Consider the following 24896-nt stretch of genomic DNA (forward strand, 5'->3'; position numbering starts at 1 on the left):
CCAAAAGCTCTTCTTTTTCAAATTCATTTCAGGGTTATTTTATTGATCTCACTATTATATAGTTTATGGAGTATTTATTTGTGTTACAAAAGTTCTTGACACTTCAATAAGAAGAGGAGGGAAAGAGGCATAAACATAGAAAACCAAGAAATAAGAAAGCAGAGTGATTGCTAAAAAGTAGTTCAGAATCTAGCTTGGACTTTAAAGTACCATTTCTTATTGAAAGGAACCATTTCTTTGGAGAAATGTGTGATAGCAGGTCTGGGAAGGGAAGTGTACAGATGAGCTTGGAGTATCTTGTCTTTCAGAAATGAGGAAACTAAGACTGCTACCAGAGATGAATCAAGAGCCCACTTGAAAAGGCTCTCACCCCTTCCCAACACACATTAGAAAATTAAAGCATCATAAGAATAAAATTTCAGGGAATTAAAGTGAATTTAATATATTTAAATTAGTGTGTTCACAATGATATAAAAATCATTTTGTCATTGTTGAAGATTCAGTTCAGTTCAGTTCAGTCACTCAGTTGTGTCTGACTCTTTGCGACTCCATGGACTACAGCACGCCAGGCCTCCCTGTCCATCACCAACTCCCGGAGTTTACCCAAACTCATGTCCATTGAGTCGGTGATGCCATCCAACCATCTCATCCTCTGTTGTCCCCTTCTCTTCCTGCCCTCAACCTTTCCCAGCATCAGGGTCTTTTCCAATGAGTCAGTTTTTCTCATCAGGTGGCCAAGGTATTGGAGTTTCATCTTCAGCATCAGTCCTTCCAATGAACACTCAGGACTGATCTCGTTTAGGCTGGATCTCCTTGCAGTCCAAGGGACTCTCAAGAGTCTTCTCCACAGTTCAAAAGCATCAATTCTTCGGCGCTCAGCTTTCTTTATAGTCCAACTCTCACATTCATACATGACTACTGGAAAAACTATAACCTTGACTGGACGGACCTTTGTTGGCAAAGTAATGTCTCTGCTTTTTAATGTTGAAGGTTACAGGTCAGCAAAGTCACTGTTATGGAAAGTGATAAATAAGGGGAAAGCAATGAATGATCTTGCCTTTCTGAACTGTACCAAAGGGTAAGCAAATAGTACATGAGAGAAAGTTTCTGTTTATGGAAATATTTTAGCTAATGAGTGAAGAAGGAATGATACTAGATTTAGAATGTAACCATTTTGTAGTCCCTGATGATTTACTGCAGATAGTTATTAATAAGTAGCTGCTAATATCACAAATAGAGAGTCACTTGGACATTATATGCTTCCTGATGGGAAAATACCATCACCTATATAACCCCTTCCAACTACCCTCTAAAAAAGTAGAGTGTTAATCACATCAAGTCTTTAAACTCCTACAATCTTGGCAATAAAATCAGCAAAATCTAGACTGTGAAAAATCTGTAAGACAACTGGCAGTAATGATGATAATGATAATAAAAGACATGGGGGAAGAACCTATAGGTGGAAAAAGATCTAAAAGACATGTCAGCCAACTGTAATGTGGTGACCTTATTGAATCCTGATGTGAAGTGTTAAAAAATTTTGACACTTATGAGATAATTGGATATTTGAATACAGGTTCAGGTGTATTTGATGATATTAAGACATTATTGGGGATTTTTGGCTTCATAACTGTGTTTTAAATACGTTTTTAAACGTATTTAGCTAAAATATTTCCATAAACAGAAACTTTCTCTCATGTACTATTTGCTTACCCTTTGGTACAGTTCAGAAAGGCAAGATCATTCATTGCTTTCCCCTTATTTATCACTTTATCAACACCTTAGACTACGTGGTGTTGCAGAAACTGCCACCTCTTTCCCTCTCTTCTTTACTTATATTCAGACTTGCATTGTGGCCTGTCTGCTCTCCTAGATTTCTTTCTTGTGTTCCCTACACAGGCATTTCTCCTAATAAAATCCTGCTTGCATTATTAACTCTTTCTTGGTGTCTATTTCTTGGATTATTTGGACTAACACATGGAGTGACTTTAGACAATTACTTCATCTTTGAATCTGTTACTTCATATGTAAAACAGAGTTAATAATACCTGTTACATGGATGCTATAAGAATGATTAACTATGATCATGCTTGAAAAGCTCTTAACCCCATGCCTGCAAATATGACGCTTAAAAAATGCCACTTTTATTCCCTTTCCCATCTTCTTTTTTCCTTTGAAAAGTTCCTAGCAATGGGTTTAAATCACATTCACCTATGCCATGTGACCTGTAGCATTTGGGAACAAATGAAGTTTTAATGTAATAAAATTGTCTTAATTATAAATTAAATTAATTATAATTATTAATTATAAACTTAATTATAAAATTGTTTTAATTATAGTCCTTCCTTCTTCTCATTAACTGCTCCTCAATTAGGGGGAAGTCTTACTTTCCATACTCTCTGAAATCATTGATCTGTTTAATAATGTGAGTTGAAAGGGAAAAATAGCTTTGAGGGGAAATCTTATTAAGCTTTGTGTGCTAGCTTTATTACTTTCTTCAATTAAAAAAAATACGTTTTTAAAAGAAAAAACACCTTGAAGAACTGTATATAAAAATCCTATGGATGAAACAATGTGATACTGGAATTTGTTTTAAAGTAGTAAGGAATGAGAGCAGGGATAAGAATATAGATGAAATAAGATTGTTCATTATTGAAGCTGGGTAGTGGGTCATTACTGAAACATGGGGAGATCATCACATTATTCTGTCTACTTTTGTCTGTGTTTGAAAATTTCCATAAATAAATGATGAAGAAGAGTCAAGAAAAAAAATCAATTCAGGAATTACTCCAATTTTCTGTGCAATTTAGGTATGAAACATCAATGTTCCTACTCGGAGAAGAAAGATCCTCTGATTTTTCAGAAGGAAAAAAAGGCAGGAGGAAGAAGAGTTTACAAGTACAATTGCGTACTAAAAGAACTGAGGTAAATAAAGATTTGCAAATATTTTTGCTTTGCTTTCAAGTATTTTATTTAGCCCTCAAATATTCCATTACATTTTAGTCCAAGTATTGAAATGTCATAATCTTAAAAATTTCTTCTTCTTTCAGCTCCTTTACCCTATTGCTCCTGCACCTTCCCCTCTTTCTTCTCTTCCTCCTTTAAAAATATCAATAGAACATGGAACCTTTCGAGAAGAATATTAATTTTCCCCCTTTATCCATCAGACTAGTATTTTTAATTATTATGCTCTCTGTTAATGTTTCTGCTGTTGTAGCAATGACTCTGGCATTCCTTGGCATTTGGCAGCATAAATTCAATCTTGGCCTTCATGTTGCTCTTCATATGGCCTTCTCCCCCATGTCTATTGTTCAGACTTTTCTCTTATAAGTACATCATTGTATATTTCATCTTGAGGTCTTTAACTTGAGATTACACTGTAAAGACGATTTCTGCAAATAAGGTCACATTCACATTTTCCAGGGATTAGGATATAGATATCTCTTGGTGGGGTTATGCAACTTACTACATTCACTGTATGATATATTTAAGTATATATTCCTTTGTTTCGATATTTGTTTGCTTCCTGAGGCTGAGAAAATTTGGAAAACTCAGCAGAGTGGCCATAGGAATTTGGTGATGGAGAGGGAGGCCTGGCATGCTGTGGTCCGTGGGGTCACGAAGAGTCAGACATGACTGAGTGACTGAACTGAACTGAGGCTGAGAACACATGTCTTCAACTCTGGAAAATTCGAATCCATTATCTTTAGACTATTTTTCCCCCTCCAATCTCTTTATTTTGTTGTTCTGTATCTTCTATTAGATGTATGTTACACCTTATCATTTTGTTTTCTGTGTTTTTTAACATTGCTTCATATTTTTGATCTTTTTCTATTTTGTTCTGAGTAATTTCTCCCATCTACTTTCTTGTTTACTTTTCTTTTTTCCAGTTGAATATAATCTGCAGTTTAACCTATCTACTGAAATTTTAATGTCTATACATTTTAGAAGTTTTATTTAGTTCTTAAAATTTGCCTTATATTATTTGCTTATGTCCCATAATTATTTCAGGATTGATATTTGGTAAATCTAGATATGAAGTCATTGGGGGATTGAAATCTTCTGTTTGTTGTTTTGTTTGATTCTCACTCATTAACTCATATTCCTGTCAGTCTTGTATGGTTTGAGAGTCCTCTCTGGATCCTGCATGGTCTTAATGACGACCCTGTATGCAAGACAGGAAAAAAGACACAGATGTGTATACCAGACTTTTGGACTCAGAGGGAGAGGGAGAGGGTGGGATGATTTGGGAGAATGGGAATTATAACATGTATACTGTCATGTAAGAATTGAATCGCCAGTCCATGTCTGACATAGGGTGCAGCTTGCTTGGGGCTGGTGCATGGGGATGACCCAGAGAGATGTTGTGGGGAGGGAGGTGGGAGGGGGGTTCATGTTTGGGAACGCATGTAAGAATTAAAGATTTTAAAATTTAAAAAAAAAAAAAAAAGTCAGTGCTCTAGTGAATTCCTTGGAGGTCCAGTGGTATAGTAATTGGGTTTATACTGCAGTGGGCCCAAGATTCAAATCCTGATTGGGGAACTAAGATAGCAGCCAAAAAAAGCAAAAAAAGTCAAGGCTCTAGGTTCCTTCCATAAAGCCATGAGAAATTGAAGACACCTCGAATTCAGTTCTTATTTTCTAAAGTAACATTTTTCTATCTACCTAAGCTGTTTACCATTTTTGAACTAGTTTATACATGCAGTGTTATTTTTATCAATGTTTATGGTAGTTTTCTTAACCATAAGAATAAAGCAAACTTACCTGTATTATTTAAATAACTGTGTTGATTCTTCACATTACTTTACTTATGTAGTCAAAACTTGTATATGTAGCCTAGAGATTGATAGTCTTGTCTTTGCTATACCATAGATTTGCCATCTTTTATAAAATATATTACTATAAATCGACACAGTATTAATTATGAGATGATGTTGCATACTTAAGAAAAATGTGGCTTTGCCAAAGAAAATGATGTAGTTTATTTAAAATTTTAGTATTATAAGCTGTCATTTAATTACAAAAAGTAATTTTATATTAGAAGTATAGTTAAGTGAGGAGCCTAGGTATGACGATTAATCTTTTAAGGGGTTTATTGTTCAAGAATGCCAGTTTACAAATGTGATCTGAGACACAGATATTCTTGTATTTGGCTCTAGGTTTCTCCTTTGTCTGTGAAAGAGAAGATGACTAGAAAAGAAAGCTCTTTATGCAAATTGCCAAGTCAGTACAGCATTCACAAGATTTTGTCACCTCTTGATAGATATCCCTCAGTTATTCGGTATTTAAATCATCGTATTCTTTTTAAATGTTGGATTCAGATTTGGGATTTTTCTACAACATTCATTTCTCCCTTCTACAGAAAGTATGGCAAATAGTTTGTGCTAACTAAGACTGCTCTTAGGAAGGCTGGCATGGCACTAAGAGCCCTGCATGTGGAATTGAAAGACTTAGAGTTGAGTCCTGATCGATCTCACATGCTGGTTTAAACTCATAGAATTCACTTTGTATTTCTGGGCCTCAGTTTCCACATCTGTGTAAGAATCTTGTACTAGATGGACTCTTAACATTTTTTCTAACACCAACATTTCCATGTTACGGAATCAGATGAATCATCTTTTTAAGATATTTTTATCAACAGGTTATGGGATCTGAGATTCTTTGACTGTATTGTTATATATCTTATAATGTTGTCGTTAAATCCTGTCCGACTCTTTTGTAGCCCCATGGACCGTAGCCCACCAGGCTCCTCTGTCCTTGGAATTTCCTAGGCAAGAATACTGGATTGATTTGCCATTTCCTTCTCCAGGAGATCTTCCCCACCCAGGGATTGAACTTGCATTTCCTGGGTCTCCTGCATTATAGGCAGATTCTTTACCTGCTGAGCCACCCGGGAAATCTTATAATAACTTTCTATAAATTTTGTTGTAAGTTGAATTAGGAATAGGAAAAAGTGGACCACAGCCAAGAGATATTATATATTGACCAGGGTAAATCTGCTCCATAGAGATATACCTAAAAGAAGTGAGAATTCTAGGGTGAATAATATGTAATAACTGATTATCACTTGGACAGTTTTTAAAGAAAGGTTCTTATGGAGTGTAAGAGACTGGAGAATTTCAGGCTAAATTTTAATGGCAAAATACTATATATTGCAAAGTGACATAAATGTTTTGTGGGTTTTTTGTTTTATTTTTGTTTTCTTGCTTTCTGATATGGCTGTTTCTTTGACAGGAAAGATGAAAGACTTTCTAACCTTTACCAGACACTGTATGATGAAGTACCTGAAGGACGCTTTTACTCAGAAGAATTAAGTGGTAATAATAGGTTTCAGAATTTCTTGAATAAATTTCCTTATTATGTGTTTTGTGTTCTCAAAGAGACAATCAAGTTTTTTCTTTCCAATTTTGATGGCTTTCTAAAGGGATGGGTTTTTTTGCTTGATAGTTTTTTTTTTTTTTTCTTTCAGTATTTTCAGTATATCATCACATTCTCTCCTGGTCTGAAAAGTTTCTGTTGAAAAATTTGCCAATGGCCTTATGGGATTCTCTTGTCTCTTTTCTTTCCTTGCTTTCAAAGTTCTTTCTTTGTTCTTGCCTTTTGACAGTTTAATTATAAAGTGTCTTTGTGTAACCTTATTTGGGTTCAAACTATTTTGGGGTCCTCTAGGCCTCTTGGATTTGATGTCCATTTATCTTCCTAAGTTTGGGATGTTTTCAGCCATTGTTGTTTTAAATATATTTTCTGTTTCTTTCTTTTTGTCTTCTCTTCCTGGAATTCCTGTAATGCAGATATTGTTTCTTCTGATTGTGTCCTATAAGTCCTATAGGATCTCTTTGTTCTTTTTTCCTTTTTTCGCCTGGGTAATTTTAAGTGTTCTTGCTTTTAGATTCTTTCTTGGTGTGGTTCAGTTTGTTTTTAAAGCTATTTAATTTTCCCATTCAGTTGGCTATATTTTTCAGTTCTAGGATTTCTTTTTCTTTTCTTTTTTAAAAATATTTTCTGTTTCTTTGTTGAGCGTCTTGTTTTTTGGCTGACAGTTAATAGATTTCCATTTGTTTAGGGCCAGTTATTGAAACTTTATTAGTTTTCTTTGAAAGTGTCACATTTACGTAATTATTCATTATCTTTGATTCCTTATGTTGGCATCTACATTTGAGTAAGTGACCTCCTTTTCCAGATATTACTGGTTTGCTTTAGCAGAGACAGTTTTTCACCAATCAGCTTAGTTTCTGTTTCTGGATGTGTTAACTGGCAATGTCCTTGGGAAGGTGGGTCTTGCTATCAGAGTCTATTTTGGGGCTAGGCCACTGCTCATGTTCTAAGGTTGGGGAGGGGATGCACTGGTTGAGAACAACTGGCTAGAACTTCTGGTTCATCCCCTAAATGAAGCTATAGGAAAGCTTCTGTGTTGCCTGGGTTCTCTGGTCATTCAAGACTGGGTACTCTGCTCAGTAGTAGGCAGGGCTATGAATTAACTTTTGAGCTTTGAAAGGTAGTAGAACTGGTCCCAAAGGAGTGCACTGCTTGTTGTTTGGAAATCTGAATCAGGCTAGACAGCACTGAGTTTCCTGGTTAGATGCCCCAGTTTTGCTCTGTAGACAGGGAAAACCCTGGGCTGGGCTATCTGTTCAACTGTTACTGTAAAGAGGGCTATAGGATGGGTTATACAGCTCCCCGTGTGCTCTGGTTAAGTCTCCTGGTTAGGCAGGTTAAAGGCTGTGTTCAGCAGTGTGTTGGGACTATGAATTAGTTTCCTTGCTGAGCAAGGCACCATACAGGCCCTAAGACCTGCAAGGTTAGTTTGGGTATCAATTTGGGCAGAAATATGCACCAAGTTCTCTGGTCTACTGATTTACCATCCTGTCTGCAGACAGGTAGGGCCAGCAGTGGGATTCTCTGAAGTGCCATTGTATACAGATTCTCAGGAGTTATGGTTAGGTTTCTTGGTCAAATTGGACTGGAGCCTTTATTCAGTTTTCGATGGGGTTATAAATTACTTATCTGCCTGGTTGGGACTGAAGGATAGGTCCCCAGGGCTGGCAAAGCTCTTTGTTTGGGAATCCAGTCAGACAGATCTCTGCACCAAACTCCCTGGACAGACAAGGCCACCATCTTGGCTTTAGAGATGCAGAGTTGCTGGTTGGGTTTTCTGATCAAATGCCCAAGTAATAGAGGCTTCAGGGTGGGCTACTGAGATTCCCAGGAGCTCTGTTTAGGATTCCTAGTTAATAGGATTGGAGTTTATATTCAGCAGAACAGGCTCCAAGGCTGATAAGACTCTTGTTTGGGGAGTTAATCAGGTAGATCTGTACACCCTGGCTAGATGCAGTTGCTGGCTTGTTTCTGCAAACAGACAGATCCACTAGCCAGGCTACCTGCTCAAGTACTGCTGGGCCAAGTCATTTCCCAGGTGTTCAGGCCAGGCTTCTTGGTCAGGCGGGGCCAGAAGCTCCATTCAGCAGTGCACTGGGCTGTGAATTACTTCCTCTCTCTGGGTAAGCAGGAGAACCAGCTCCAAGGCTGGAAAGGCTTTTTGTTTGTGGTCTTGACTCAAGCAGACCTGTGTCCCAAGTTCCCTGGCTAAAGTAGGGCACTGACTTTTTCTGTGGATGACCAGTTCTGCTTTCCGGACTCTCCATTTGAGGATTGCTGGGCTGCATAGCTTCCTGGGTGTTTTGGCCAGGCTTTCTGGTCAGGCAGAACCAAGAGATGGAGGTGTGAATTAGCTCCCTTGTCTAGATGGAGTATTAGAACTCACCCCAAGTAGCTTTCCAGGTATTCTGGTCAGTCTTTCTTGAAAGGCAGGGCCACATATCTTTAGTGTCTTTAAAGACATCTTTAGTGTCCAAGTGGTTGATTAATGTAATACTCATACAATACTTTTTAAAACTAATTATTTTACTTCAGTTTCTCTCACCAACCCTGATGTATACAATTTGATCATTTTATAATGTTGAAACCTCAGACTTTAATGTCTTGTTCTCTGTTCACAGTCTCTTATACTTGTAGTTCTTTTTATTTTGCAATTTTATTTCATAGACTACCTCATTTGGTGCCCCTGTGAATATATGATTTCCAACCTGAACTGCCTTTAGCACCAGTTGGTATTCCCTTTTGTTTTGATCATATCCCTCTCCTGTTTCTTCCTGTACTTATTTCACATCTCCATTGCTCTCTTCAAATCTTCAATCCTATCACCTAGTCCTTCAGTTCTTAAGAGGTGACATTGCTTTTTCATAGAGAGTTAATAAAGACTGTTTGGGAGAATCTTCCTGAACTCCTTGACTATAAACAAAGTCTGTATTGTCTCATTGAGAAAGAGTTGCTTTCACAAGACCAATCCTTTCACTTCTCTTTTTTTCAATTTTATTTTCTTCTGCTTCCTTAGAGATTATGCTCTGTCAGCTTTATACTCTTTCAGAGAAGCTTATTGAAAGAGCTGTATTCGTTAATTACTATTTATTTCCTGTTGTTGTTCAGTTGCCCAGTTGTGTCTGACTCTTTGCAACCTCATGGACTGTAGCACGCCAGGCCTCCCTGTCCTTCACCATCTCCCGAAGTTTGCCCAAGTTCATGTCCATGGCATTGGTTATTACTTCATCCAGGCTGAAGTAATGGAACTGGATGCCATGATGTTAGTTTTTTTTAATATTTAGTTTTAAACCAACTCTTTCACTCTCCTCCTTCACCCTCATCAAAAGGCTCTTTAGTTCTTCTTCATTTTCTGCCATTTAGTGGTATCATCTGCTTATCTGAAGTTGTTGATGTTTCTCCTGCCTATCTTGATTACAGCTTGTAACTCATCCAGCCCAGCATTTCTCATGATGTACTTAGCTTATAGTTAAATAAACATCAGACAACCCTATCATAGTCCTTTCTCAGTTTGGAACCAGTTTGTTGTTCCATGTCCGTTTCTGACTGTTGCTTCTTGACCAGCATACAGATTTCTCAGGAGACAGATAAGATGGTCTGGTATTTCCATCTCTTTAAGAGCTTTCCATAGTTTGTTATGATCCACATAATCAAAGACTTTAGCACTATCAATGAAACAGAGGTAGATATTTTTCTGGAATTCCCTTGCTTTCTCTATGATGCAGCAAATGTTGGCCATTTGCTCTCTGGTTCCTCCGCCTTTTCTAAACTCAGCTTGGACATCTGGAAGTTCTTGGTTCAAATAAGGCTGAAGCCTAGCATGCAAGATTTTAAGCATGATGTCACTAACACAGGAGATGAGTGCAAATGTCCAAAGGTTTGAACATTCTTTAGTACTGCTTTAGTATTTACTTCCCACTTCACTGAAATCTGGTTTCCACCTCCAATACTTTAATGAAACTTCTACTAGTAAAGTCATTTGTGTCTTTTAAAAAGTCTTTTTCTGGTATTTATCACTGTTATCTGTTGCCTCTTTTTCTGAAAACAAGGTGAATTCAACCCAATTTAGTTCAGTAGACATTTTTTGAGAATCTGTTCTGAATCAATTCTGGGACTTGAAGAATGAAAAACCTTGCCCTCTATTAGCTGACTGTTTAACTGAAGGATACTTACTGACATGTGAGTAGTCAGAATACCAAGAGATTTGGCTGACAACACACACAAGTTATAAGGAAGCAGAGAAAGGTTTAACATGTCCAGGAAAAGTTGTGGAAGCCTTTGCTTATGTGAGCCTTGCATGAGTTTTCTGATAGTTTCTGAGAATTCTTTAGAAACTCATAGGTTTAGAGGTTACTGGCTCCAGACATACCTAAATAAGTGACAAGACTGATGTTAAAGCAAAGAGTTGGAACACAAAGATTTGCTCCTCTTTTTTCTTTAGTGATTGTCCCCTACCTGCCCCTCAGCCCCGACCCCGGAAAGGATGGGGAGAATAAATGATTATTCCCTTGAATTAATTAACTGTTTTGTTATGTGTATTTAGGACTTCAGAAAGCCTGTAAAATTTTTAGTAAAATTCGAGGTGGTAAGATTTATGTGAATGATCTGCCAATGATCTGTCGCATCTTGAAGATCTCTATAAGTGACACAGAAATGCGAAAGGCACTGAAGACTGTTGATATTGATGGTAAGTTTTTAATGTGTTCATCAATAGTTTAGGGGGTGTACAGTCATGGACATAAGTTATATGTTGTTTTTGGTTCAGTCACTCAGTCATGTCTAACTCTCTGCAACCCCATAGACTGCAGCGCACCAGGCTTCCCTGTCTTTCACCATATCCCTGAGTTTGCTCAAACTCATGTCCGTTGAGTCAGTGATGCCATCCAACCATCTCATCCTATATCATCCCTTTCTCCTCCTGCCTTCAATCTTTCTCAGCCTTAGGGTCTTTTCTAATGAGCTGGCTCTTTGTATCAGGTGGCCAAAGTATTGGAGCTTCAGCATCAGTCCTTCAAGGAATATTTAGGACTGATTTCCTTTAGGATTGACTGGTTTGATCTCTTTGTAGTCCAAGGGACTCTCAAGAGTCTTTTCCAGCACCACAGTTCAAAGGCATAAATTCTTCGGTGTTCAGCCTTCTTCTCAACTCTCACATCCATGCATGACTATTGGAAAAACCATAGCTTTGACTATAGGGGCCTTTGTCAGCAACATAATGTCTCTGCTTTTTAATACACTGTCTAGGTTTGCCATGGTCAGATTAATTACACATGATAGAAAAGTTAAACTTTAAAATGTTATAAAAAAATCTGTGCACATTTACAATAATGATATTAAAAAATTGGGCCTCTGATACACATGACTGGATTAATTGATTACTAGGTTGGGTTATGACATGCTGTCATCAACGTTTGATATTTTTAGACTTTTAATTTTTGCTAATTGCCTTAGTAAGAAATGGCGTGGGATAGGGAAAGTTTCTTAAGGCAAAAAGTGTTTGAGATTAATATATTTGATATGTTTAATTATATTAAAATTCATTGCCTGGGTTGGGAAGATCCCCTGGAGTAGGGCATGGCAGCTCACTCCAATATTCTTGTTTGGAGAATCCCATGGACAGAGGAGCCTGGTAGGCTACATACAGTCCATTGGGTCGCAAAGAGTGAGATATGACTGAAGCAACTTAGCACGCATATTTATTTATTTATTTATTTTTTAGCACGCATATTTAAAAAGTGAAAGTGAAAAGACAGGTTACAAACTTGGAGATAATTGCAATTCACAAAATTGACAAATGATTAGTTTACAAAATGTGTAAAGAATTCATGCAAATCGATAACAAATAATGAAATAGAAAAGAGAACAAAACACATGGACAAGTATTTCACATAAAATACAACACATATAGTCAATAATTATATACAAATAGGTTCAACATCACTCTTGTTCAAGGACATAAAAATAAAACCCTAATAAATAACACTTTAAGTAGCTAGAGAAATTGGACATGACTGGACTATTGAACAACAACAGAAACCTAGAAAAATATATATTTTTGCACTCAATGTTTGATATTTGAATCAAAGAAGTAGATAATAGAGAATGCATTACATTTACAGAGCATTCAAAGCTTGTTATTAATTAAGGGAGCCACAGGCCATAATATCCATCATCAAAAAGTGCGTAAACAATAAATGCTGGATAAGATGTGGAAAAAAGGGAACCCTCCTATACCATTGATGGAAATGTAAATTGGTACAACCACTATGGAGAACAGTATGGAGGTTCCTTAAAAACTAAAAATAGAACTACCACATGACTTGTGTATAGACTATGGTATTCTAATGTCAGTTGATTCTAGCCACATTTTTAGTTTGTATTTTTATCTTATATGCTTAGTGAATCTGCTGGTAAATTTGCTAATGGAGTTTTTTTCTTTCTTTTTCTGAATCATTTCTTATAGTTAATGGAATGCTGGATTTTTCAGATTTCCTTAAGGCTGTGAATGATGTTTGTTATTTGGTCTCTCAGGATCCAGGTAAAAAGATTTTCTTCAGAATTATAGAAGAAAATTATTTTTGATGGTAACTGATTTTAGGGTGGGGTGGTTATACAAATTTATGTTTTTTCAGAATTTCTTAACTCCTTTTTGCCCTAGTAGTCCAGGTTGAGAAAAATTAGACATGGGCTGTTCTATAAAAGGCACTAAAAAACCTGGATCATTGCCATGGTATCCTAATTTTCTATCCCCAGTCTCCACTTTTTCCTGTACACAACTACGAGACCAATTTTCTTAAAACACAATTTTTGTCATGTCAATATCTCAAAAACTTAGCTGCTCTTCTTAGGCCAAACTCTTATGCTTCTGGTCCTCACTTCTTCATAATTTTGCTTGCTGTTCTTCCTTTCTCCGTAAATCTTTCCCAGGCAAGAACCCCATGTTCCAGTTCAGTTCAGTCACTTAGTTGTGTCCAACTCTTTGTGACCCCATGGACTTCAGGCTTCCCTGTCCATCATCATCTCCCGGGGCTTACTCAAACTCATGTCCATGGAGTCGATGATGCCATCCCACAGTCTCATCCTCTGTTGTCCCCTTCTCCTCCTGCCTTCAATGTTTCCCATCATCAGGGTCTTTTCTTATGAACCAGCTCTTCACATCAGGTGGCCAAAGTTTTGGAATTTCAGCTTCAGCATCAGTCCTTCCAATGAACATTCAGGGCTGATTTCCTTTACAATGGACTGGTTGGATCTCCTTACAATCCAGGGGACTCTCAAGAGTCTTCTCCAACACCACAGTTCAAAAGCATCAATTCTTCAGCACTCAGCTTTCTTCACAGTCCAACTCTCACATCCATACATGACTTACTGGAAAAACCATAGCTTTGACTAGACGGATGTTTGTTGGCAAAGTAATGTCACTGCTTTTGAATATGCTATCTAGGTTGGTCATAGCTTTTCTTCCCAGGAGCAAGCGTCTTTTAATTTAATGGCTGCAATCACCATCTGCAGTAATTTTGGAGCTCAAGAAAATAGTCTCTCAATGTTTCCATTGTTTCCCCATCTATTTGCCATGAAGTGATGGGACCAGATGCCATGATCTTAGTTTTCTGAATGTTGAGCTTTAAGCCAACTTTTTCACTCTCCTTTTTCACTTTCATCAAGAGGCTCTTTAGTTCTTCTTCACTTTCTGCCATAAGGGTGGTGTTATCTGCATGTCTGAGGTTATTGATATTTCCTGGCAATCTTGATTCCAGCTTGTGCTTCATCCAGCCTGGTATTTCACATGATGTATTCTGCATATAAGTTAAATAAGCAGGGTGACAATATATAGCCTTGACATACTCCTTTCCTGATTTAGAACCAGTCTGTTGTTCCATGTCCAGTTTTAACTGTTGCTTCCTGACCTGCATACTGATTTCTCAGGAGGCAGGTCAGGTGGTCTGGTTTTCCCATCTCTTTCAGAATTTTCCAGCTGATTGTGATCCACACAGTCAAAGGCTTTGGCATAGTCAATGAAGCAGAAGTAGATGTTTTTCTGGAATTCTCTTGCTTTTTTGATGATCCAACAGATGTTGGCAATTTGATCTCTGGTTCCTCTACCTTTTCTCAATCCAGCTTGAACATCTGGAAGTTCATGGTTCACATACTGTGAACCTCCTGGCTTGGAGGATTTTGAGCATTACTTTACTAGCATGTGAGATGAGTGCAATTGTGCAGTAGTTTGAACATTTGGCATTGCCTTTCTTTGGGATTGGAATGAAAACTGACCTTTTCCAGTCCTGTGGCCATTGCTGAGTTTTCCAAATGACATATTGTGTGCAACACTTTAATAGCATCATCTTTTAGAATTTGAAATAGCTTAGCTTAGCTGGAATTGCATCACCTCCACTAGCTTTGTTCGTTGTGATGCTTCCTAAGGCCCACTTGACTTCACATTCCAGGATGTCTGGCTCTAGGTGAGTGATCACACCATTGTGATTATCTGGGTCATGAAGACCTTTTTTGTACAGTTCTGTGCATTCTTGCCACCTCTTCTTAATATCTTCTGCTTTTGTTAGGTCCCTACCATTTCTGTCCTTTATTGAGCCCATCTTTGCATGAAATATTCCCTTGGTATCTGTAATGTTCTTGAAGCGCTCTCTAGTCTTTCCCGTTCTATTGTTTTCCTCTATTTCTTTGCATTGACCACTGTGGAAGGCTTTCTATCTCTCCTCGCTATTCTTTGGAACTCTGCATTCAAATGGGTATATCTTTCCTTTTCTCCTTTGCCTTTAGCTTCTATTCTTTTCTCAGTCATTTGTAAGGCCTCCTCAGACAACCATTTTGCCTTTTTCCCCCATGCTCCAGTTAGTCATAAATCTCCATACCTGCCAACTGCATTCTTACTTCATGCCTTAGTTCATTTTTTTTCCCTTCTGTTGAAGACTCATATCTGTTTTCTTGTCTACCCTTGACAGTTCTTTCCCCATTGCCTGGAATCTGCATGAGTTTCTACCTAAAGTTTTCAAATTACTGAATCGTCTCTTCATAGCTTTTAGCTTGCACTGCATATAAATTGTAAAGAAAACAGTTGAAAGGACTATTCATGTTAATGATGGAAATAGTGCTTCCAAAGGTCTACAATCTCTAGTGTTCATGATCTAATTTCAGCAGTCCTTTTGTTTTTCCCTTAGTCAAGATCAAGTTTCTGTGCTTATAGAAGATTACATACATTGGGATTATATATATTTATTGTCAGCCAAGCTGTATTTTCTTAGAATCAAGGATACATGAATGTGATAGTCAATATTCCTGAGTAAGCAAACAAGAGACAAGAAAAACTCTTCAAAGTTTACTGATTCATTAATGTAATAAATGTTATTAAATGCCTACCATATGAAGCTGTGATTCATAGAGACATGGTGCTTGGTTTGCTTTTCCTTTTTTAATTCCTTACTTCCTACTTGGCCTTTTGATTAACTCCTGTGGCGCTGGGATTCTCTTTTATCTCCTTGGTTTTTGACTTACAGCCTTTTCCTGACCATAGATTTATATGTTTGTTTGGACTTCCTAAGGCCTACTTCTTGTTCCACAGTTAAGAATAGCTTATTTGCTCCCTTATATTCCTTGTTTTTCAATTCCTGGTTTCCTATTTTGACCTTATTTCTGTTTATTGCCACATGTTCTGAGACTAATCAGGAGGTCCCAGGCTTCTTTTTTTTCTTTTAAATAAACACACATAATTCTTGAATGTTATTTTTATAAAATATCCAAGAAATATTTAAGTGTATAAAGATGTGAAAGACACTCTTTAATTCCTCCTATAATTTAATGTTGACCTTAGAATCCATTTTGTATTCAATTATGAATATATATATGTGTATTTTGTAAGATGAAATAAGTTACCAATTTTAGGCAGAGGGTTGATTGAACCCAGGTCTCCCACATTACAGCTGAGCCGCAAGGGAAGCCCTTTGATCTCACAGAAGCTAGTAAAAAGATGAAGCGTACAATTAGGAATCGAGAAGACCCTCTAAAAAAGGGAAAAATAGAAATAATCTACTTGAAGAGAAAAGAGTCATGCTATATACATTGTTTTCTAGTATGATTTTTAAAAAATAAGTTATATATCTTGAAAAGTTTTCCATGTTAATAAATACTGGTCAGCCTTTTATTTTTTTATTGACTTAAAAAATAAATTTATTTATTTTAGCCTTTCATTTTCAAATAGCTACATGGTATCTGAAAATGTAGATATACTGTAATTTAACCCCATAATGTTGAATATTTAATTGGTTGATAGTATATTCAAAAGCAGAGACATTACTTTGCCGACTAAGGTCCATCTAGTCAAGGCTCTGGTTTTTCCTGTAGTCATGTATGGATGTGAGAGTTGGACTGTGAAGAGGGCTGAGCACCGAAGAATTGATGCTTTTGAACTGTGGTGTTGGAGAAGACTCTTGAGAGTCCCTTGGACTGCAAGGAGATCCAACCAGTCCATTCTGAAGGAGATCAGCCCTGGGATTTCTTTGGAAGGAATGATGGTAAAGCTGAAACTCCAGTACTTTGGCCACCTCATGCAAAGAGTTGACTCATTGGAAAAGACTCTGATGCTGGTCTTAGGGGGAATGCTTTCAGTTTTTCACCATTGAGAATAATGTTTGCTGTAGGCTTATCATATATGGCCTTTACTATGTTGAGGTAGGTTCCTTCTTTGCCCATTTTTTGAAGAGTTTTAATCATAAATGGGTGCTGAATTTTGTCAAAGGCTTTTTCTGCACCTGTTGAGATTATCATACATAGTTTTTATCTTTCAATTTGTTAATATGGTATATCACTTGATTGATTTGCATATATTGAATCTTTGCATCCCTTGAAGAAACCCAATTTGATGATGGTGTATGAGTTTTATGATGTGTAAATGAATTCTGTTTGCTAGAATTTTGTTGAGGATTTTTGCATCTATGTTCATCAGTGATATTGGCCTGTAGTTTTCTTTTTGTGTGTTGTCTTTGTCTGGTTTTGGTATCAGGGTGATGGTAGCCTCGTAGAATGAGTTTGGAAGTGTTCCTTCCTCTGACATTTTCTGAAAGAATTTTAGAAGGATAAGCATTAGCTCTTCTCTAAATGTTTGATAGAATTCTCCTGTGAAGCCATCTGGTCCTGGGCTTTTGTGTTTTGGAAGATTTTTGATCCCAGCTTCAATTTCAGTGCTTGTAATTGCGTTGTTCATAATTTCTATTTCTTCCTGGTTCAGTCTTGGAAGATTGAACTTTTCTAAGAACCTGTCCATTTTTCCAGGTTATCTATTTTATTGCATATGGTTGTTCATAATAGTCTCTTATAATCCTTTTTATTTCTGCACTGGCTGTTGTAACTTCTCCTTTTTCATTTCTAACTTTGTTGATTTGATTCTTCTTTCTTTCTTTCGTGATGAGTCTGACTAAAGGTTTGTCAGTTTTATCTTCTCAAAGAACCAGCTTTTAGTTTTATTAATCTGTACTATTGTTTCTTTGATTTCTTTTTCATTCATTTCTGCTTGGATCATTATGATTTCTTTTCTTCTACTAATTATGTTTTCTTTTTTGTTCTTCTTTTTCCACTTCATTTAGGTGTAAAGTTAGGTTGTCTATTCGATGTTTTTCTTGTTTCTTGAGATAGGATTGTGTTGCTATAAACTTCCCTCTTAGAACTGCTTTTGAGTTGTGTTTTCGTTGTCATTTGTTTCTAGAAATTTTTGATTTCCCTTTTGATTTCTTCAGTAAACTGTTGGTTATTTAGAAACGTGTTATTTAATCTCCATGTGTTTGTGTTTCTTATACTTTTTTTTCTTGTAATTAATATCCAATCTCATAGCATTGTGGTCAGAGAAGATGTTTGATACAATTTCAGTTTTCTTAAATTTACTGAGGTTTGATTTATGACTCAAGATGTGGTCTATCCTGGAGAATGTTCCATGTGCATTTGAGAAGAAAGTGTATTCTTCTGCATTTGGATGGAATGTCTTGAAGATATCAATGAGCTCCATCTCATCTAATGTATCATTTAAGGCTTGTGTTTCCTTATTAATTTTCTGTTTTGATGATCTGTCCATTGGTGTGAGTGAGGTGTTTAAGTCTCCTACTATTATTGTGTTACTGTCAGTTTCTCCTTTTATGTCTGTTAGTGTTTGTCTTATGTATTGAGGTGCTTCTATGTTGGGTGCATAGATATTTACAATTGTTATGTCTTCCTCCTGGATTGATCCCTTGATCATTATGTAGTATCCTTCCTTATCTCTTGTAATCATCTTTATTTTAAGGTGTATTTTTTTCCTGATATGAGGATTGCTACTCCAGCTTTCTTTTGCTTCCCATTTGCATAGAATATATTTTTCCATCCTCTCACTTTCAGTGTATATGTGTCTTTAGGTCTGAAGTGGGTTTCTTATAGACAGCATAGATATGGGTCTTGCTTTTGTATGTGAGGGCTTCCCTGGTGGCTCAGAGGTTAAAGCGTCTTCCTGCAATGCAGGAGACCTGGGTTTGATTCCTGGGTCAGGAAGATCCCCTGGAGAAGGAAATGGCAACCCACTCCAGTATTCTTGCCTGGAGAATCCCATAGACAGAGGAGCCTGGTGGGCTACAGTCCACGGGTTGCAAAGAGTTGGACACGACTGAGCGAGCGACTGAACTATTATTGTGTTACTGTCAGTTTCTCCTTTTATGTCTGTTAGTGTTTGTCTTATGTATTGAGGTGTTTCTATGTTGGGTGCATAGATATTTACAATTGTTATGTCTTCCTCCTGGATTGATCCCTTGATCATTATGTAGTGTCCTTCCTTATCTCTTGTAATCTTCTTTATTTTAAGGTGTATTTTTTTCTGATATGAGGATTGCTACTCCAGCTTTCTTTTGCTTCTCATTTGCATGGAATATATTTTTCCATCCTCTCACTTTCAGTCTGTATGTGTCTTTAGGTCTGAAGTGGGTTTCTTGTAGACAGCATAGATATGGGTCTTGTTTTTGTATACTTTCAGCCAGTTTGTGTCTTTTGGTTGGAGCATTTAATCCATTTACATTCAAAGTAATTATTGATATATATGTCCCTATTGCCATTTTCTTAATTATTTGAAATTGATTTTGTAGATCTTCCCCCCCTTTGACTATAGAAGTCCCTTTAACATTTGTTGTAAAGCCAGTTTGGTGGTACTGAATTCTCTAAACTTTTGCTTGTCTGAAAAGCTTTTTATTTCTCCGTCAATTTGGAATGAGATCCTTGCTGGGTACAGTAATCTTGGTTGTAGATTTTTCCCTTTCAGTACTTTAATATATCCTGCTATTCCCTTCTGGCCCTCAGAGTTTCTGCTGAAAGATCAGCTGTTAAGTGTATGGGGTTTCCCTTTTATGTTACTTGTTGCTACTCCCTTGCTGCTTTTAATATTCTTTCTTTGTGTTTATTTTTTGTTAGTTTGATTAGTATGTGTCTTAGTGTGTTTTTCCTTGGGTTTATTCTGTATGGGACTCTTTGTGCCTCTTGGACTTCACTGACTATTTCCTTTTCCATGTTGGATAAGTTTTCCACTATAATATCATCAAAAATTTTCTCATACCCTTTCTTTTTCTCTTCTTCTTCTGGGACCTCTATAATTTGAATGTTGGTGCGTTTGATATGGTCCCAGAGGTCTCTGAGATTGTCCTTGGCTCTTTTCATTCTTTTACTTTATTCTGCCCTTCAGAAGTTATTTCCACCAATTTATCTTCCAGCTCACTGATTTGTTCTGCTTCAGATATTCTATTGATTCCTTTCAGAGTATTTTTAATTTCAGTAATTGTGTTGTTTGTCTCTATATGTTTATTGTTTAATTCTTCTAGATCTTTGTTAATTGATTCTTACAATTTCTCCATTTTGTTTTCAAGGTTTTTGAACATCTTTACTATCATTATTCTGAATTCTTTTCAGGTAGTTTGCCTATTTCCTCCTCATTTATTTGGAGTTCAGTGCTTCTAGTTTGTTCTTTTATTTGTGCCATATTTCTCTGCCTTTTCATTATTATTATTATTTTTTAGGGTATTGTGTTTGAGGTCTCCTTTCTCATGCTTCAAGGGAAGTTGAATTTTTTCCTTGAAGGAGATTGAATTCTTTCTTCCTTTTGGTTTCTGCACTCCTAAGATCGGTCCTGTGGTTTGTGTGAGCTTGTATAGGGTGAGATTTATGCTGAGTTTTTGTTTGTTTGTTTGTTTTTCCTCTGATGGGCAAGGCTAAGTGAGGTGGTAATCCTGTCTGCTGATGATTGGGTCTGTATTTTTGTTTAAATGAGGTGTCCTGCACAGGGTGCTACTGGTGGTTGGGTGATGCCAGGTCTTGTATTCCAGTGGTTTCCTTTGTGTGAGTTCTCACTATTTGATACTCCCTAGGGTTAGTTCTCAGGTAGTCTAGGTCTTGGAGTCAGTGCTCCTACTCAAAAGGCCCAGGGCTTGACCTGTGGTCAGGAATGAAGATTCCACAAGTGGTTTGTTATGGCATTAGGTGAGATTAAAGCAAATATCCAAAAACAAGAAACCAAACTGACAAATATCAGTTACAAATTCAGGCAAATAATAACTAAAATAATGGAATATACACATATACATATACACCCATGAGAAAAGTGAAAAGAGTCCAACAAAAATAAAGTACAGTAGACTGATCTGGTGAACAAAGGAAATAAAACATTATATTTACCAGTTAACAAAACTGACTTAAGTACAAATTGGAAAACAAAACTAAAACAAGGTGCCAAGTGGAGAATAAAGCAATGAAAACAAAACGAACAAATATGTTGGGAGAAAAGAAAAGAAATAAAAGAAAGAAATAATAGATATACAAAGTTAAATAGAGGTAGATGAAGATTTATGTACATTAAAGATTAACTGCAAGGGGAAAAACAGTAGGAACGGCAAACAAGTAAATGTAGAAAAATATAATAAGTTTTTAAAAATTAAAATAAAAAAGAAAAGGATAGAAACAGAAGAAGAAAGAAAAAAGGAAAACGCCACAAAACTGCAAAAGCCCAATGTAGAAGCAGAAGTTTATAACAACAGTAGAAAGTATGACTGAAAATACACATATACATATACACCCATAAGCAAAATCAAAACAGTCCAACAAAAATAAAGTACAATAGATTGACCTGGCAAACAAAGGAAAACAAAAATTATATCTATCAGAACAAAACTAATTAAAGCACAAACTGGAAAACAAAACTAAAGCAAGGTGCCAATTGGGGAATAAAGCAATGAAAATAAAACTAACAAATATATTGAGAGGGAAGGAGAGAAAGAAAAGAAAGAATAGATATACAAAGTTAAGTAGAGGTAGATGAAGAAGATTTATATACGTTAAAGATTAACTGCAAGGGGAAAAAACAGTAGGAAAAGCAAACAAAGGAATATATGTAGAAAAAATAATAATAGGTTAAAAAATTAAAAATTAAAATTAAAAAGAAAACAAAAAAAACGAGGACAACTCCACAGAACTGCAAAAGCCCTATGTAGAGGCAGAGCTTTATGACAACAATAAAAAATGAGACTGAGAAAAAAAAAGCTCAAAAGCTTAATTGGATTTCTTAGTGCCAATAAAGCCAACAACTACAACAGAGGAAGGAAAAAAGGAAAAAGAAACAACAACACAAAATCCACAAGTATCTACAGAAAAAGTAAAAATCAGAATAATAAATGTTTTTCTTGAGCCACTGCTGTCAAGAGCCCTTTCCCTCACTGGGAGTCACAGTCTACCTTACCTCCCTAGGATGCCCTCCAACACTGCTGATTTCTGGACCTGCAGTGGGGGCCCCTCAGATTCTAATCTGGTCCTCGTCCTGTGTGTTCTTGCCTCCAATGTCCACAGCTATCAGAACTAGTACATTTTTTTTTTAATGAAGCTCTCAATGCTCTTTTATATATTCCGTTGACACAGAGTCTGCTTAGTTGATCTTGTAGATTTAATCTGCAGCTTGTACAGATGTTGGGAAGGTTTGGGGTCTTATTCCTTAGCCACACTGCCCCTGGGTTTCAATTGTCGTTTTATTTCCACCTCTGCATGTGGGTCATCTACTGGGGTTTAGCTGCTGAGGCTACCCTGGAGGGCTTGGGTTTCCCCCCGTGAGGGCCAGGTGTGGAGGTGGTGCAACTGCTTGGGTCACAGGAATTCTGGCAGCACTAGGTATTCAGGGGGGTTGGTGGCTAGGGCAGCAGGAAATATAGTGCTCTAGAAGAGTATGGCAACCAGTATTGGCCAATATGCTGCAGTATTCTTGCCTGGCGAACCCCCTCTCTGATAGAGAAGCCTGACAGGCCACAGTCTACAGGGTCGCAAACAGTCAGACATGACCGAAGCGACCCTGTGTGCAATAGATGCAAGACTCTTTTTTTGCCCATGGTAGCTCTGCCCCAGTGAGACTTGAGTGTGAAGGTGGCGCAGCTGCTTGGCTTGCGGGGGCCCTGGCAGCACCAAGTGTGCTGGGACCCAGACTGCCTCTGCCGCAGGAGTTACGGCCCTATCAGAGTCTTTTTTTTCCAAGCCTCTTGTAGCTGTCAATCAGAAGGCCTTTTTGGCCAGTCTTTCTCTGCAGCTCCACCCCTTCAGGCACTTAGAGGGCTCCCTTGCCTGGGGTCCTTCTCTGTTGTTTGGCGCGTCAGGCAAATAGAGGTGCCCCCCTGCCTGGGGTCCTACTCTTGTAGATAGGTGCATCAGGCACTTAAAGGGGCACCCTGGGTGGGGTCCTACTCTGTAGTTCAGTGCATCAGGCATTTGATGGGTCAGCCTCTCTATTGTTCAGCTGCCAATGCTGGCCTGTAGGGAGAGAGAGGCTATGGTGATGGCTCCACCCCTACATGTGACTCAGCAGTATCGTGTTGCTTCCATGGTTGCCTCACTTTCCGTCACTGGCATTTCCCACCACGATATCCCTCACATCCCCTCAATCTATCTCTCTGAAGTCAATAGCAGCCCTCGCCCTGGGATTGCTCCACAATCCCTAAACTCCAGCTCCCAGCTGCTGCACCTTCCAGGAGACCAGCATTCCTGCCCAAGGTGTGTATCGCTGTGGCGAGGACCGTCTGATTCTCATTCCAATTAGGCTGCCACCAATCAGCTGTTTCACTCTCAGCCTTAAATGTTTCTTCTCTGACTCAGACAGTTGCCCCATTGTGGGGATCAGACCCCTGCTGCAGTTCCCCCACCTGCTGAAGGCAGGTCTGGTGTGCTAACACTCCTGTTTTTCTCCCTAGATCCTTCATCCTATCGAGTTTTGCATGGTTCTATATATTCTTTTCCACTGGTCAGGTACTCCTGTCTGTTCTCAGCTGGAGTTTTGCATGCACTTCTGTGTCTGAAGGTGTATGCCTGATGTATCCTTGGAGAGAGGTGTACTCCATGGTCCACCTACTCCTCTGCCATCTTGTTCTCTTTCCTCTGCTGTTTTTGCTCACTTGACTAATAACTACTAGCTGAATGAATAGTGCTCAGTTCTTACTCTTCTACTGTGCTTATCTAAGGACTTGTAGATCATTATGTTTACTATATGCTGAATTCCAAGGAAATCTAGTCTGACTACAAAGTGATTTGCCCTCTGGAATTATTTGAATTGTGCTTCCTTATCAATGTAAATTAAGGGATATAGTGGTCTAAGTTACACTTAAATATCTTAAACGTAGTATTTTGATACAGATATCTGTTTAGGATCAATGCAGGGAAAAAGAGGAAAACAACAGAATGGGAAAGACTAGAGATCTCTTCAAGAAAATTAGAGATACCAAGGGAACATTGCATGCAAAGATGGGCTCGATAAAGGAGAGAAATGGCATGGACCTAACAGAAGCAGAATATATTAAGAAGAGGTGGCAAGAATACACAGAAGAACTGTACAAAAAAGATCTTCACGACCCAGATAATCACGATGGTGCAATCACTCATGTAAAGCCAGACATCCTGGAATGTGAAGTCAAGTGGGCCTTAGGAAGCACCACTATGAACAAAGCTAGTGGAGGTGATGGAATTCCAGTTGAGCTCTTTCAAATCCTGAAAGATGATGCTGTGAAAGTGCTGCACTCAATATGTCAGCAAATTTGGAAAACGTAGCAGTGGCCACAGGACTGGAAAAGGTCTGTTTTCATTCCAATCTCAAAGGAAGACAATGCCAAAGAATGCTCAAACTACCTCACAATTGCACTCATCTCACATGCTAGTAAAGTAATGCTCAAAATTCTCCAAGCCAGGCTTCAGCAATATGTGAACTGTGGGCTTCCAGATGTTCAAGCTGGTTTTAGAAAAGGCAGAGGAACCAGAGGTCAAATTGCCAACATCCTCTGGATCATGGAAAAAGCAAGAGAGTTCCAGAAAAACATCTACTTCTGCTTTATTGACTATGCCAAAGCCTTTGACTGTGTGGATTACAATCAACTCTGGAAGATTCTGAAAAGAGATGGGAATACTAGACCACCTGACCTTCCTCTTGAGAAATCTATATGCAGGTCAGGAAGCAACAGTTGGAACTGGACATGGAACAACAGACTGATTCCAAA

The 24896-nt window shown here is 37.7% G+C and overlaps 1 protein-coding gene across 1 annotated transcript in view; it reads left to right on the forward strand.

Annotated features, from left to right (window-relative positions):
• EFCAB13 (EF-hand calcium binding domain 13) overlaps window positions 1–24896 on the forward strand; it is a 110200-nt gene that overhangs the window by 12087 nt on the left and 73217 nt on the right. Inside the window, exons 3-6 of the mRNA XM_018064016.1 lie at window positions 2811–2925; window positions 5160–5281; window positions 6235–6317; window positions 10919–11062. Of these exons, the coding sequence (XP_017919505.1) occupies window positions 2811–2925; window positions 5160–5281; window positions 6235–6317; window positions 10919–11062 (464 nt within the window). The remainder of the gene's footprint in view (window positions 1–2810; window positions 2926–5159; window positions 5282–6234; window positions 6318–10918; window positions 11063–24896) is intronic.

Source organism: Capra hircus, chromosome 19 (assembly GCF_001704415.2).
Source record: "Capra hircus breed San Clemente chromosome 19, ASM170441v1, whole genome shotgun sequence".
Classification (NCBI taxonomy): Eukaryota; Metazoa; Chordata; class Mammalia; order Artiodactyla; family Bovidae; genus Capra; species Capra hircus.